The following is a 15,563-nucleotide window of genomic DNA, read 5'->3' as shown; positions in this document are numbered from 1 at the left end:
TGTCACCAGAGGCCGATAGCAACAGAAATTCGGGATCGAAAGTGGGGCTAGGTCGGCCACACTCTACGTAGGGGCGGAAACGAAAGCTGTAAACAAGCATTAGACTGGAACTCAGCGGGACATCGCAGCAGAGGCAGACCCAGAGGCTCTTGGCGGCGAAGCCTCAATAAAGAAATAAAAGAAGTCGACCGAAATCTAAGCTGGCAACAGGTTAAAGCGATAGCTGGGTAACGCTCAGGATGGAGATCTTTCAAGTCGCCCCTTTGGACCACCGGAGGTGTGCAGGATTCATAACTAACTTGTGCCATATTGGAAAAATCCTCTTAACTTAACTTTCTTCCGAATAAACTGGTGGTTCTAAAACAAACCGATTTATATTCTATAATATGTCTAATTAACGGTAACCACTCGAATGCGCCACACCCCTACGATGGATGGGGTGTCACTGCTTTGGACGCCGTTGATATGAAACTGTTGCCACTTCCGCCGATGATCGTCTCTGATGCTGTTGATTCTTCGCTAACGACAAAATCAAGCCTAATTTCGTGAAACTTTAATTTTTGGAAATTATCGTTTTACACCCTGTTTCCGAGTCTTCTTCCTAAACAGACTTTACGTCAAAACGTTAGGAAGGGGTTCAACATAGTCAACTTTGACGTAATGTATTTTTCGAAGGACACCCCATTGAAAACGGTAGCCATGCCAAGTATTGTTTTTATTATTCCAGTTTTGCGGCGTCGCAGCATGCGTTTAGTTTTGGATTCCGGAAGGCTTGTCTTTCTAGACCAACATTTGAAAAGGGCGTAACAGCCAAAAAAAAAATTTTCTGGTTCTTCGTCCACATCTATACCAACATTTGAAAAGGGCGTAACAGCCAAAATTTATTCTTTCTGATTCTTCGTCTACGTATATACCTTTATATGTGCTTTAAGCTTTACCTTTAAAAGAAAAAAAATCGTCTTTTTTCTAGCGTTTTATAATGAATCACGCCATGTTTCCATCCATCTTTGAACACAATTCGTAACGTGAACCCCATAGTCAGAAAAGATGAAAACAGCTCGTGTTTTGTAACTAATTGCATACATGAATATTACTCGGTTTCTATCCATTCTTAGCTTTCATGAAACCCATGTTTATCACGGAAAGCAGCTCGCGGGTTAATGTCGCATTTCCCACCATCAACACTCTCATTCGGACACCAGCATCCGGAACGTGTCACTATCACTTACGCTTAGTCTCGCATCGTGTCGTCACATCTCCATATCCTCGACTCGTATCGCCATCACCATTATCGTTTCGGAAGCATAACCGGAAAAAGTTTCACGGATGCAATCAAGTATGTTCTTTCCGTCGTCCATCATCACCGCGGGTGGCGGAACACTTCTGCTGTACGTATTTGCCAGGGAAGCATATTTCTAGGAAAATAGCTGCCAGGATCGGGCACGCGTGGACCACTTGTGTCTGTATGCGGCGCTACAAGAACGAGCCAAACAGAGCAGTTGCGGTGGAGGAAATTCCATTCACAAAACTGTCATTCCGTCTCCTGTGTGGAACAAATCCTATCGGCGTTTTCCTCACGTTGAATCACTGCAGACAGTCAAAAGGCACACAAACCCATCGACAAGGTCGTTCAATCTCGTTTAACAGACAATTTCCTTCCCAATATGTTTCGCAGCATCCCGTGCTTTTTGACACTCACTCTTTGAGGACAGCCGGCGTTCCGTGCGAGCAGACGTTCTTTGCACGCAAATCTAATTTCATACATCCATGGCTGATGACAGTCGGTGACAGTGATTGGTGTAAATGTCGATTTTGATTTGATTTTATTGACTACCTTGGCGAGAATCCAATCATGGTGATCAAGTGATAAAATGGATTACATAAACAGAAACACGAGTTTTAATGAGATTGTTTTTCATTCGTGCTCATAGGACTCAATTTTAATTTGGCTATTATTTCTCTTCTTCTTCTTCAGTGGCTCAACATTCGAACTGGAACTTGGCCTGATTCTAAACTTAATTTTCTATTAGCATTTTCACAGTTATTAATTGAAAGCTTCTAAAGGCCGCTATTGCATGAGTATGTATCCTGTATATGCAATTGATCTTGATTGGTAATCCAACGTCTCTACCCACAAAGCCAACAGTAGACCCAACAGTAGGGGAGACTGGGTAGACTTGATCCCCTTTTCTGATTTCCGATGTATCACAACCAAAAATAAATAAACATACGCGATTTCCACACAGACTCTCTATGAAATATAGTATTTAACTTTACTGATGTATGACAGTCCTTAAATTATTGTTGTTATTGATACACAATCGATTTTTTGGAGTGCTGTCAAAAATCGACTTTGAAAATATTCGGGGGAAATTGATCCCTCCCCAAGAACTTGCTTTGATAAAATTAGAAAGGTGCCCTCAGATTTTTTAAATATTTTCCCTTCAAAATACGCAGAATTGTCGAATTGCTGTGCGTATACATTCATTCATTCATTTATTCATTTATTTAGTTAACATCTAAACAGATAACACTGAATCAACAATTTGACGCCACAATGCACGGTTCGAGGCCGCATCTCTCCATCCTCGGATACGCCCCACGCTCGCCAAGTCGTTCTGCACCTGGTCTGCCCATCTCGCTCGCTGCGCTCCACGCCGTCTCGTACCTGCCGGATCGGAAGCGAACACCATCTTTGCAGGGTTGCTGTCCGGCATTCTTGCAACATGTCCTGCCCATCGTACCCTTCCGGCTTTAGCTACCTTCTGGATACTGGGTTCGCCGTAGAGTTGGGCGAGCTCATGGTTCATTCTTCGCCGCCACACACCGTCTTCTTGCACACCGCCAAAGATGGTCCTAAGCACCCGTCTCTCGAATACTCCGAGTGCTTGCAAGTCCTCCTCGAGCATTGTCCATGTTTCATGTCCGTAGAGGACAACCGGTCTTATAAGCGTCTTGTACATGACACATTTGGTGCGGTGGCGAATCTTTTTCGACCGCAGTTTCTTCTGGAGCCCGTAGTAGGCCCGACTTCCAAAGATGATGCGCCTTCGTACTTCACGACTAACGTTGTTGTCAGCCGTTAGCAAGGATCCGAGGTAGACGAATTCCTCGACCACCTCGAAGGTATCCCCGTCTATCGTAACACTGCTTCCCAGGCGGGCCCTGTCGCGCTCGGTTCCGCCCACAAGCATGTACTTTGTCTTTGACGCATTCACCACCAGTCCAACTTTTGTTGCTTCACGTTTCAGGCGGGTGTACAGTTCTCCCACCTTTGCAAATGTTCGGCCGACAATGTCCATGTCATCCGCGAAGCAAATAAATTGACTGGATCTGTTGAAAATCGTACCCCGGCTGTTACACCCGGCTCTCCGCATGACACCTTCTAGCGCAATGTTGAACAACAGGCACGAAAGTCCATCACCTTGTCTTAGTCCCCGGCGCGATTCGAACGAACTGGAGTGTTCGCCCGAAATCTTCACACAGTTTTGCACACCATCCACCGTTGCTTTGATCAGTCTGGTAAGCTTCCCAGGGAAGCTGTTCTCGTCCATAATTTTCCATAGCTCTACGCGGTCTATACTGTCGTATGCCGCCTTGAAATCAACGAACAGATGGTGCGTTGGGACCTGGTATTCACGGCATTTTCGAAGGATTTGCCGTACAGTAAATATCTAGTCCGTTGTCGAGCGGCCGTCAACGAAGCCGGCTTGATAACTTCCTACGAACTCGTTCACTAATGGTGACAGACGACGGAAGATGATCTGGGATATCACTTTGTAGGCGGCATTAAGGATGGTGATCGCTCGAAAGTTCTCACACTCCAGTTTGTCGCCTTTCTTGTAGATGGGGCATATAACCCTTTCCTTCCACTCCTCCGGTAGCTGTTCGGTTTCCCAGATTCTGACTATCAGTTTGTGCAGGCAAGTGGCCAGCTTTTCCGGGCCCATCTTGATGAGCTCAGCTCCGATACCATCCTTACCAGCGGCTTTGTTGGTCTTTAGCTGTTGAATGGCATCCTTAACTTCCCTCAAGGTGGGGGCTGGTTGGCTTCCATCGTCCGCTGAACTGACGTAGTCATCTCCTCCGCTGCCTTGACTTTCACTGCCTGTACTCTCAGCGCCATTCAGATGTTCCTCGTAGTGCTGCTTCCACCTTTCGATCACCACACGTTCGTCCGTCAAGATGCTCCCATCCTTATCCCGGCATATTTCGGCTCGCGGCACGAAGCCTTTGCGGGATGCGTTGAGCTTCTGATAGAACTTGCGTGTATCTTGAGAACGACTCAGCTGTTCCATCTCCTCGCACTCCGCTTCTTCCAGGCCGCGTTTCTTCTCCAGAAAAAGGCGGGTCTGCTGTCTCCGCTTCCGTCTATAACGTTCCACGTTCTGCCGGGTACCTTGCTGCAGCGCGACCGGCCGCGCTGCGTCCTTCTCCTCCAGAATCTGTCTGCACTCTTCGTCGAACCAATCGTTCCGTCGACTTCGACCCATATACCCGACGTTGTTCTCCGCTGCGTCGTTAATGGCTGCTTTAACTGTACTCCAGCAGTCCTCAAGAGGGGCCCCATCGAGCTCACCCTCTTCCGGCAACGCTGCCTCGAGATGCTGCGCGTATGCAGTGGCGACATCAGGTTGCTTCAGTCGCTCTAGGTCGTACCGCGGCGGTCGTCGGTACCGAACATTGTTGATGACGGATGGTTTTGGGCAAAGTTTAACCATCACCAGATAGTGGTCAGAGTCGATGTTAGCGCCACGATATGTCCTGACGTCGATAATGTCGGAGAAGTGCCGTCCACATTCTTTCGCACATTCTTTCATTGATCGGCCACCACCCGATCACGCGCCTTTGCATATCGCCCATCACTATGAAAGCTGTTCCCAGCTCGTGTGTGTTGCCGCAGCTCTGGTAGATGGTATGATTACCTCTAAACGTTCGCACCATTGATCTTTTCCAACAAACCTCCTGCAGCGCTACGATGCCGAATCCACGGTTCTTGAGCACATCGGCGAGTATGCGTGTGCTCCCGATGAAGTTGAGAGATTTGCAGTTCCACGAACCGAGTTTCCAATCGCTAGTCCCTTTTCGTCGCAGTGGTCTTCGCCGATGGTTCCGGTCCGTACTCTCTTGTTGATTGTTCGTTGCTTATGATTTTTAAAGGCTGGCTTTGCAGGGCCTGACACCAAACCCCTAAATTTCCGGAGGACCATTCCTCCTTATTTCCGGTGGACCATGGTGCACAGTTTCACTTAGAGTCCCTCGCTGGCACTCGGACGATGATCAGCCGCCCCTAACATGGAGAACAGACGCTGTTGTGAGCCGATCCTGACATGGAGAACAGACGCTCAATAAGATTTGCACCTCCGGAGAGGAGCAAACCCCCCCTTCCCTGTCAGCATACGACCATAGTTCCCACCGGGGTTGATTACCCGATCTTCCCTAAGGTTGCTCGTATCCCGGCCAGCACCGCGGGGAGGTAGGGATAGGAGTTGCTGGGTACGAGGCTAAGGACCACGAGATGGGGTCTATTTTATTCCTTCAGGTACGCGAAGTACCAATGGTACGCTTTACCCAGCATTTGCCGTGCCATACGCGTATACATGAACGATTTTTGTTATTGAATTCGACAGCACATGCAATTTTTAAATTTGAGGAGACTTGATCCCCTTTCTATGAGATCTACCCAATAAATCATTTTTCCTGCCAACCCTTCATCAAATCCGCCAAATCTACAAATAATTAGAAGACTAAGAACAGATTTAAATGTTTTTGAATTTTTTCCCCAAATTTTTGTATCGGTGACTAACGGGGGATCAAGTGTCCCCATATTGAGGCAATAACTTCAAATCCAAATATCCTAAAACTTTGATGAAATGTTGACATTTTCATCAGTACAGATCAATAAGCATATTTATGGCTTGTTGCTGTGAAAAAACGAAAGACTTTGGTCATTAGGGTGGCTCAAAAAACACTTTTCCAAATTTTTTGATGGGCCGCCCTCTTATTCGGTTCTATTTGATGCCCTGATGCTCTGGACAAAATTTCAGCCAAATCGGTCAACGTTTGGGCGGTGCTAAACTCGTTGGAAGTTTATATGCAAAAATGTATGCAGAAACATCCAAAAACAGTGATTTACAGTTGAACGACACAATTTACGATCAAGAACAATGAGAGTGTTCTTGTAGAATTAAATACAGAATGTTATGCTGAAAACCGCGAGAAGATTAGAGTTTATTAGGCAAAGATATTAGCATTTCACTGCAGTGTTGTAGGGGTGAATTTATTTCTTTTCAAAGGTAAAAGAAACGAAATTTGCTCAAACCCCAATCCAGAGAAATGCTAATAACTTAGCCGGGCAAACTCTAATCTTCTCGCGGTTTTCTGCATAACATTCTGCATTAAATTCTTCAAGATCTGAATGAGTATCATAGTTCTTCTTCGTAAGTTGTGCCGTCCAACTGAAAATCACTGTTTTTGGATGTTTCTACATATATTTTTGCATATAAACTTCCAACGAGTTTAGCACCGCCCAAACGTTGACCGATTTGGCTGAAATTTTGTCCAGAGCATCAGGGCATCAGAACCGAATAAGAGGGCGGCCCATCAAAAAAATTGAAAAAAGTTTTTCCCATACTAATTTGAGCCACCCTATCGGTCATTGTTATGAAAAGTTTTTCAAATTTTGCGTGGCCAATAAAAAAATCTTTAGGAAGGTCAAAACATACAAACCGCTCTGCAGAATATATACGGTTGTCAATCCAAAAAATCAATCACCACATAAAGGTCATTTGTCTAGAGGATCTTTACTAAAAAATACGCTAGAACAAAACTACTTTAGTTCTCGATAAAACATGGGGTGATCAAGTCTCCCGGGGATCAAGTCTACCCACCTTCCCCTACACCTCAAATTGTTGAATTTCGAAATAACAGTTTCATAATTCTTAAGGTGATTATACAATCAAACCATGTGGTGAATTTCGAATTCACCATACGGTTTTCTACTCTTATTATTAAAAGTTCAAATCTAGCGTAATTATTGTCGTACAATGCTGAAATTAAAGTCGATTGTTCAGCATGAGTAAGCAAACGATCTACGGATGTTTCATCCCCATGGGCGTTGTTGTTCTCTCAATTCGTGCTCTTGAAAAAACACTAGGAAAAGCACGTGGTTTCCAAGATGGCCGATTTGTGGCTTTGTTATATAACCACCTTAACAGATTCGTACAGCCATGTAACATTCTTAACAGATTCGTACAACTATTTCAATATTTTATAGGTATTTGTTAACTAGCATCAACAACTTATTCCCCGCGTTTCAGCAAAAACTGTCTCGTCGAACACATGTGGTTACCAACATTTCTAAGAGCTATGCAACAAATTTGAAAAGATTTTCACTGTTTCTCTTTATTTATATTTTTGTACACCTCCAGAAATAACAACAATGATTAGAAAAGGTCTCAAATGTTATGAATTGGATTAGTGGTCTACTTGTGTTAGACAATCCATATTTCAATATGTAAGCAATGCGGACGGTTACACCTGTCTACTCTTTATCACATATTCATGCAAACTAACCAACTACGGTAGCGAGTTCCTTATTCCAATTTTAGCATCGTCCCATTCACGAACAAGCATACACGGCTAACAAGCATCCCTTCGGTCTCTACAAGCCGTTACATCCCACACAAAAACTCTACACCCAAGTAAATTTACATCCTCCTTCTGTTCTTCTCTTTCCGATTCCGGTTTCGCCTCCCCAACAGGGCCGTCAAATTTACATCGAAATTGTTCGGACGGGCGCTATCACGACGGATCAAGGCAACGGTCCTCTATGCAACCGAAACCGGACGCTCGGAACAGTATGCAAAGCAACTGGTGGAACTGCTCGGACATGCATTCAATGCACAGGTGAGTTTGCCGACTGGATCAAACTTTTTCTTCAGGGTGTGCTATCTGGTGCTTTTCCTCCTTTGTTGGGGATAGTTTTCTTAGATAGTTTTTCGGTTAACCTCAAGATAACGGGCTAATGTTTGCGAGAATGCATTTACTGCAGTACTGCACTCTATTGGGAGATATTACCGATGAACTTCTTCAACTAACTTTTGTTGTAAACATTCATATGATGTCGGGCCACGATGGCTTTAATTTTTGTCGTTTTGTCACATTATTAGCATTTAGTTAAAATTTTGTAAATAATACGGAAACTGCAGGATTGTAAATAAGCAGATTAAAGTTAATATGGCATTAAATAGAAACTTTATTATCCAGTTGAAATGCGATGAAGTAAATTTCGAAGTTATTTATTTTGATTTGTTCTTCACCAAAAAGCTTATAATTTTGCAAATCTATTTCGTTTATTCACAACAAGCTGCCCAAGCCACGAAGCGGCAGTAAATTTGCGTACGCTTACTGAAGGTGAACAGAGAAGAGGGCTACGACAGCAATCAACATTTATTACGTAAGGGATTTCTCCGGCGTTTTCAATCGCAAAAATGCCGAGGCCAAATAAAAAATAAGTGCATTGTTGCCGCAAGGCCGAAACTGATCGATTACAACAACACAGGGACCCCGTGGAAGATAGTCCAAAGAAATCATACATCAATCGGATAATTTTTGAACAAAATGAAAAGTGTCCGGTCGTCCATCCCAGGAGTATATCCAAGTGTCAAAATAGGTCTACTACGTGTTGCGTGTTCGTCTTTGCTTCCCTTCCCTTCGTCTTTGCTTGCTGGTCCAAGTTACCATTTCTGCATTCGTACATCATGAAGCTAACACGATAATACTTTCCGAACCCAGCCACCCTCAGCATGGTCTTGCTTTGTAGGCGCGCATCTTACCGCACGGCTAAGAAGGGCCCCGTCCCCGAGCGTCTGTTCTCCATATTAGGAGCGGCTCACAACAGCGTTTGTTTCCCATGGGGCGACTGATCATTGTCCGACTGCCAGCGAGGGCCTCTAAGCAAAATTGTGCACCATGGTCCACCGGAAACTTAGGGGGTTGGTGTCAGGCCCTACAAGCCGGCTTTAAAAATAAACAAGCAAAGAATAATCAGCGAGAAAATACGGACCGAAAAAATCCGTGAAGTCTACAGCGTCGAAAAGGGAGTAGTGATTGGAAACTCGGTTCGTGGAACTGCAAATCTCTCAACTTCATCGAGAGCACACCGCATACTCGCCGATATGCTCAAGGAACTTGAACTCGGCATCGTGACGCTGCAGGAGGTTTGTTTGAAGGGTTCAATTGTCCGAACGTTTAGCTGGGAACAGCTTTCATAGTGATGGACAATATGCAAAGGCGCATGATCGGGTGGTGGCCGATCATTGAGAGAATGTAGCTTATTTGTTTAATGTTTCCGAAACCTGGAATACATGTGCTTAAACGATTTTTTGTGGAAAAAAATTTTAGCCTCAAGTTTGAGGCCAAAATATTGAAGCTTATAGGTCGCGCAAAGCCCCCAAAGGTGATTTTATGACCGTCAAGTTTAGACTTTCATTAAAAATAATCAAAACTAAGGCAATTGTTTTCGGATTTCAGTAAACAATTTGGTAGTTTTTTTTTTCATGAAAATGTTGAATTGGTGATACACGTCCTTAAAAATATTCCTTTGAAAATGACGCAAACTTATCACGGCGTGTTAGGTACAACAATATTATCACACAAAAATGAGCATCGCCAAAATAACAACTAGGTTAAAATATAGCTTCTTAAGTTTCATTTCCGAATACCTTTTTTTACTTTTCCAAATGGAACCTACAATGTAATCAAATACCAAACGCCAGCCACGAGTCACTCTCGAGTTAATCCTTTTATCATCTTCAAACCATTCTTCATGAATCAATGAATGTTATTCGTGATATTTTATTTTAAACCTAATTTCAAAGGCTTAAATACGGAGAAGCATAACGGAGCCGAAATAATTAAATTCAACATTTCACCGGAAAACATTACCGCTTTGAAATTATTAAACCCATTGGTATATTGTAACAGCACTCTCTCCCCAGTGTTGTCCTACACTCAGTGCGAAAAAATCTGCTCTTTGATTTTACGCCATCTAAACGTTTTTATAGTCTTAACTATCGAAAAAAAATCTTGTTCTTGTAAATATATTGTGGGCTTCGGGCCGTGCGATTAGCGACGTCAATCGTTTAGACGCATGTGCTGTGGGTTCGATTCCCGCCCCGGTAAGGAGAAAACTTTTCGTAAAGGGAAAAGTTCTCCACTGTTCCACTGGGCGTTGTGTAAATGTCCTGTCCGTTGTCTCATGCTAGATGTAAAGTGTTCAGTCTGGGCGACCTCTGGTCGAAGACGGTGATCCTATTTTTTTATAAATCTAAATACAACATAGATGCTGAATGGCACTTTTTTGCCATTTCTCATAGGAAGGCGTCATGTGATGCGATTGGTGGAAAATTAAAACGAACGGCTCAAAACGCAAGTTTATCTGTTGAACATGACCATCCAATTAAAAAGGCCGAAGAGTTATATAACTGGGCTAAACAGAGAAGTAATGATTTTTTGACTAAAGTGTCGTTTTGTAATGTTTTACAAGAAGATTATGAACAAGTTGTTTTTTTTGTAGGCTTAGGCGTGTATAAGACCTTACGGAGCAAGACAGACAAAGATGCTTACTAGTACTCAAATATCCCAAGTAACATTTCTGGTTTTACAACGGTCTTGAAAACCTTTATTTGCTCTACAAGACTTTTATAAATACAGTATAAAAGCAAAATCCATTTGTACCAATTTTAGAGAATAGCATTGCAGCTAAACTGTTTTCAAATGACGATACTTCAACCATTTATAATGTTTATCAATACAAAATTATTAAACAGTAAAATAATTTGAGTAATTAAGGGCTGAGTTTCGTTGATATCTTTTTATATTTTAAGAACAAAATAGGCTTAAAGAAATAATTTACAATCATAGGAAAGGATAATTCCTTTGAGCCAGCGGTTCTCAACCTGGGGTACATGTACCCCTGGGGGTACCTTCACTGGCCCCTGAGTCTACCTCGGATGAAAATGCGTATTGGCGGATGTATAACAACACCAATTAAAAAAAATGTGTATTTTTAATTCAAAAACTTTGTATAGTATATATGCAAGGTGATCAGTAAATCAAAACCTATTGAATCCTGCCCACAACAACCAGCACAGTGTGTGGAGGGATGTGGAACAAAAAATCAAAACAAGGATCAAAAGCACAAAACGTCCAGTGACAAAATTCTAGAAACTCGGAACCTTTCTTTCGAGAGCATCGGAAGCCTTCTTTCGAGAGGCTCGGAAGCCTCCTTCCAAGAGGCTCGGAAGCCTCCTCCCAAGAGGCTCGGAAGCCTCCTCCCAAGAGGCTCGGAAGCCTCCTCCCAAGAGGCTCGGAAGCCTCCTCCCAAGAGGCTCGGAAGCCTCCTCCCAAGAGGCTCGGAAGCCTCCTTCCAAGAGGCTCGGAAGCCTCCTTCCAAGAGGCTCGGAAGCCTCCTTCCAAGAGGCTCGGAAGCCTCCTTCCAAGAGGCTCGGAAGCCTCCTTCCAAGAGGCTCGGAAGCCTCCTTCCAAGAGGCTCAGGAAGCCTCCTTCCAAGAGGCCCGGAAGCCTCCTTCCAAGAGGCTCAGGCCTCCTTCCAAGAGGCTCGGAAGCCTCCTTCCAAGAGGCCTCGGAAGCCTCCTTCCAAGAGGCCTGGAAGCCTCCTCCAAGAGGCTCGGAAGCCTCCTTCCAAGAGGCTCAGAGCCTCCTCCAAGAGGCCTGGAAGCCTCCTTCCAAGAGGCCCGGAAGCCTCCTTCCAAGAGGCCTGGAAGCCTCCTTCCAAGAGGCTCGGAAGTCTCCTTCCAAGAGGCTCGGAAGCCTCCTTCCAAGAGGCTCGGAAGCCTCCTTCCCAGAGCCTCAGAACCCTCCTTCCCAGAGGCCCGGAAGCCTGCCTCCAAGAGGCTCAGAAGCCTCCTTCCAACAGGCTCGGAAGCCTCCTCCAAGAGGCTCGGAAGCCTCCTTCCAAGAGGCTTGGAAGCCTCCTTCCAAGAGGCTCGGAAGCTTCCTTCCAAGAGGCTCGGAAGCCTCCTTCCAAGAGGCTCGGAAGCCTCCTTCCAAGAGGCTCGGAAGCCTCCTTCCAAGAGGCTCGGAAGCCTCTTTCCAAGAGGCTCGGAAGCCTCCTTGAGGCTCGGAAGCCTTCTTCCAAGAGGCTCGGAAGCCTCCTTTCAAAAGGCTCGGAAGCCTTCTTCCAAGAGGCTCGGTAGCCTCCTTCCAAGAGGCTCGGTAGCCTCCTTCCAAGAGGCTCGGTAGCCTTCTTCCAATTGGTTCGATAGCCTCCTTTCAAAAGGCTCGAAAGCTTCCTTTCAAGAGGCTCGAAAGCCTCCTTCCAAGAGGCTCGGAAGCCTCCTTTCGGAACCCTCCTTTCGGCGTCAAATAAATGTGTTTTCTTTCTTGGAAACAGTTAATGTTTCAAGATTGAGCCAAAAATGGTTTCTCTTAAAACATTTTTATTTTTAACTTTTTCCACAAACTACTGTCGTTAAAATGTGTGTTTTGAAGCCAAGTTTTTGTGATAAATATAAATATGGGATTTGGAGATATTTCAATTTTTACATTATTTATCGATTTTTTCAGTGCAAAATAATTTTGACCAACGTAATATTATCTCCATAATTCGTTCTCAGAAAATTTTGCCTTTCTCGTACAGCAAAGTTGTACCGAAAGACTATAGAATTACTTCAAAAAACAACTCTTGATAGAAGGCCAGGAGACCCATAGTGTTATATGTGTGTGTATGTATGTGTGTTTGTGTACATATTTTGTGGACACACTTTTTTGGAACTTAGCATTACCCGTTTTACTCGCCACAAGTAGTATTCAATGGGGAATGAGGTCCAATTGTTTGTTATTAAAAATCAGCCGGATCGGACTTTGCATTTCGGAATTATTGAAAAAAAAAAAAAATACGATCTATATTCCCCTAAAGTGCTTTTTTGATCTGTCAAATGAAATCATCGCCGCTAGATGGATTAATGTGGGTTTTTTTGTACAATGAACGGTTTCCGAGATACATTTTTTTTAATTTATTTGCTCGAAAACACATACGACCTTTTTATAAATTACACGAGGATGGATTTTTTCAAATTGGTGGATAATGGTCTATCTCCTACACCGAAAATATGAGACAAGTTTCAATCGAATCAAATAACATCAAGGTTGATTGATGTGTCATTCTGCGTGGAATCCATCCATAGCCTTCTTGATATATATTTCTGTCTCAATCTTGGTTCACTAGTGAAAAATGAAAAAAAAAATCAGTAATACAGTCGACTCTCCACGTCTCGATGTTCTATATCTCGATATCTGTCCATATAACGATGGTTTCCTCGGTCCCTTCAATATCCATACATTTGGGCATTATACATCTCGATAACCTCCCTTTCTCGATATCTTTTCATCTCGATGTGTTCTGATCATTTTGTGTTCTGGATTCACTCTTCTTATGCCGATGTGTCGTTAAAATTTTTAGACTACTAGACCACCTTTGAACAAAAAAAAACACATCAACAACAAGAAACTTGTCGTTTTTCATGGCAACGAGCTTTTTTGGATCTAGTAACCATTTCAATTTTCCATCCATTCCTCGATCTCTCCCTATCTTGATGCTCCCGAACAACCTACAGAGCTTATTTATAATCGTCTATTCCATAATCTAGTTCAACAGAAATATGTTGAGCAGAAGATAATTTAGGGGTGTTGCTTGAATAATATTTTTTAATTTTCTTTTGCAACTGCTCAGATAAAAGAACTCATGAATATATTCACTTCCAAAACCGGCGTATAAATGAACAAAAAAATAAGCTATGCAAATTAAAACAATCTTCGCATAGCTCGGCTTTCCCCACGGAAAGTAACCTGTTGAACCATATCCTGCATAGATTTTGACTCAATTACTCGAAGAAATACATCTTGCTTGTGGCTTCTCCGAATTTGCACAATCCCCCCCGAGAGGAAGCATTACCTATCATTAGGGATTGGGTGAGCGATAAGCGAGCCCTTCGTACGAACGGATGGAGACACGGGGAAAAATAAATGACTTTAATGCCGGATTGGAGTAAAACATAATGCCATTTGAATACCATAGTACTGCTGCCGATAAAGGCAAAAGTTTTTTTTTTTCTATATCATTTCTGTGTTCTTAGCTTAAAACAAGGGAATGGTCTGAAATGCTTCGCATTATTGAATGGAACTGAAATAAGTTTCTTGTCATCTTTTGTTTGTTAGAAATATCCATACTTAATAGGTCTTGATCAATCCTATTTTTTTAAATACTTCTTTGACTTCTCTCACTTGTTCCCGAAAACATGATTGAGTGTTTAAATTTTCCAGCTTAGTGAGTAGTATTTGACCATCTTCCCATGCGTATCAACACGCAGGAAGAAAAATCTCAATCGTTGACAAAGACAAAAAGCGTGCCGTGATAGCTGATAACACAAACAGATTGAACGCAGCACGTGTTGTCCCGAGGGGATGGCTCAATTTTCTGCGCTTGAGAACGAGATGGTGAAACACTTTCCCGAGCGTTGGTACATAATCGTTCTCCGTTTCGTAGACGTGTACCTCTTTCGCAATGATGCGAAAACAAAAAGTTCTTCGTTGGTTCGATCTCAAGCCGCAGCAAATACAGTCCGGACCCTTGTATGAATTCTTAGGGGGTGGTTTTCTATCTTCCCATGAACTATTTCCTCGGTGCGTCTTTTGACTGAAATGTGTCTTCAGATGTTGAAAAAGTTTATCTTCTGGCGAAGGTGAAAGCATGTCATAAAGTCAACGAGGCTTATTGGGAAAGTAGCATCTACGGTAGGAGCTTTCTCTTGATTTCTTTCGAAAGTTTACAAATAACCCAATTCCGTCTGAGTACACATCTATGCTTTACTACTTTGAACCTTCCTTTTCCTACACTGTACGGACTGATTGATTCTCGCATATGCTAATTGAACTGAATTCGTTTCTTTTCGCAGATCTATTGCATGTCAGACTACGACATTTCGTCTATAGAGCACGAGGCGCTTCTGCTTGTGGTGGCATCCACTTTCGGCAACGGAGATCCCCCCGAAAATGGCGAGGTAAGTAAAGACCTTGGAAACTAGCTTTCTACTAACGCACCCATTCCATCATGCTTCCTAACGTCCTCATTCAAAATTATTTAAGTTTTGTTGCAAAACAAAAAATGCGCTTCCCATATCGCAAGTATCTTCACGGCACCATGCGGGCCACAGGAAGAGTAACTTTCATCTAACTCAGGCGAGTGACGTAATACAAAGCTCCCTGTAAGCTCGCCTGATGGTTCGCCGCTACTCAGCATCAGCGTCAGCCGTCCTGCGAGCCATCCAACCAGCGCCGGAAGTGACTATCCAATTTGTGACTGATTTTCTGCTTGTCTTCGCTTGTTCCAAGAATTTCGCCTTCCTCGGGATGGTGCTGCCGTTGTTGGCTGACGATGCGATGCTGGTTGCTACATTAGCCACACACATAATTTAACAAACGATGGTGGTGGTTGACTAATCTTCGCACATACCTTCCTTACCCATGAATCATGTACGGCG

The 15,563-nt window shown here is 43.5% G+C and overlaps 1 protein-coding gene across 3 annotated transcripts in view; it reads left to right on the top strand.

The window, feature by feature from the left end:
• LOC134213609 (nitric oxide synthase) overlaps positions 1–15,563 on the top strand; it is a 398,640-nt gene that overhangs the window by 321,416 nt on the left and 61,661 nt on the right. For all 3 annotated transcript variants that reach the window (XM_062692837.1, XM_062692835.1, XM_062692836.1), the window contains exons 12-13: positions 7,764–7,908; positions 14,979–15,083. In XM_062692837.1, the coding sequence (XP_062548821.1) occupies positions 7,764–7,908; positions 14,979–15,083 (250 nt within the window). The remainder of the gene's footprint in view (positions 1–7,763; positions 7,909–14,978; positions 15,084–15,563) is intronic.

The sequence above is a fragment of the Armigeres subalbatus genome, chromosome 2 (assembly GCF_024139115.2).
Source record: "Armigeres subalbatus isolate Guangzhou_Male chromosome 2, GZ_Asu_2, whole genome shotgun sequence".
Classification (NCBI taxonomy): domain Eukaryota; kingdom Metazoa; phylum Arthropoda; class Insecta; order Diptera; family Culicidae; genus Armigeres; species Armigeres subalbatus.
This window is presented reverse-complemented; position numbering and strand designations above follow the sequence as displayed.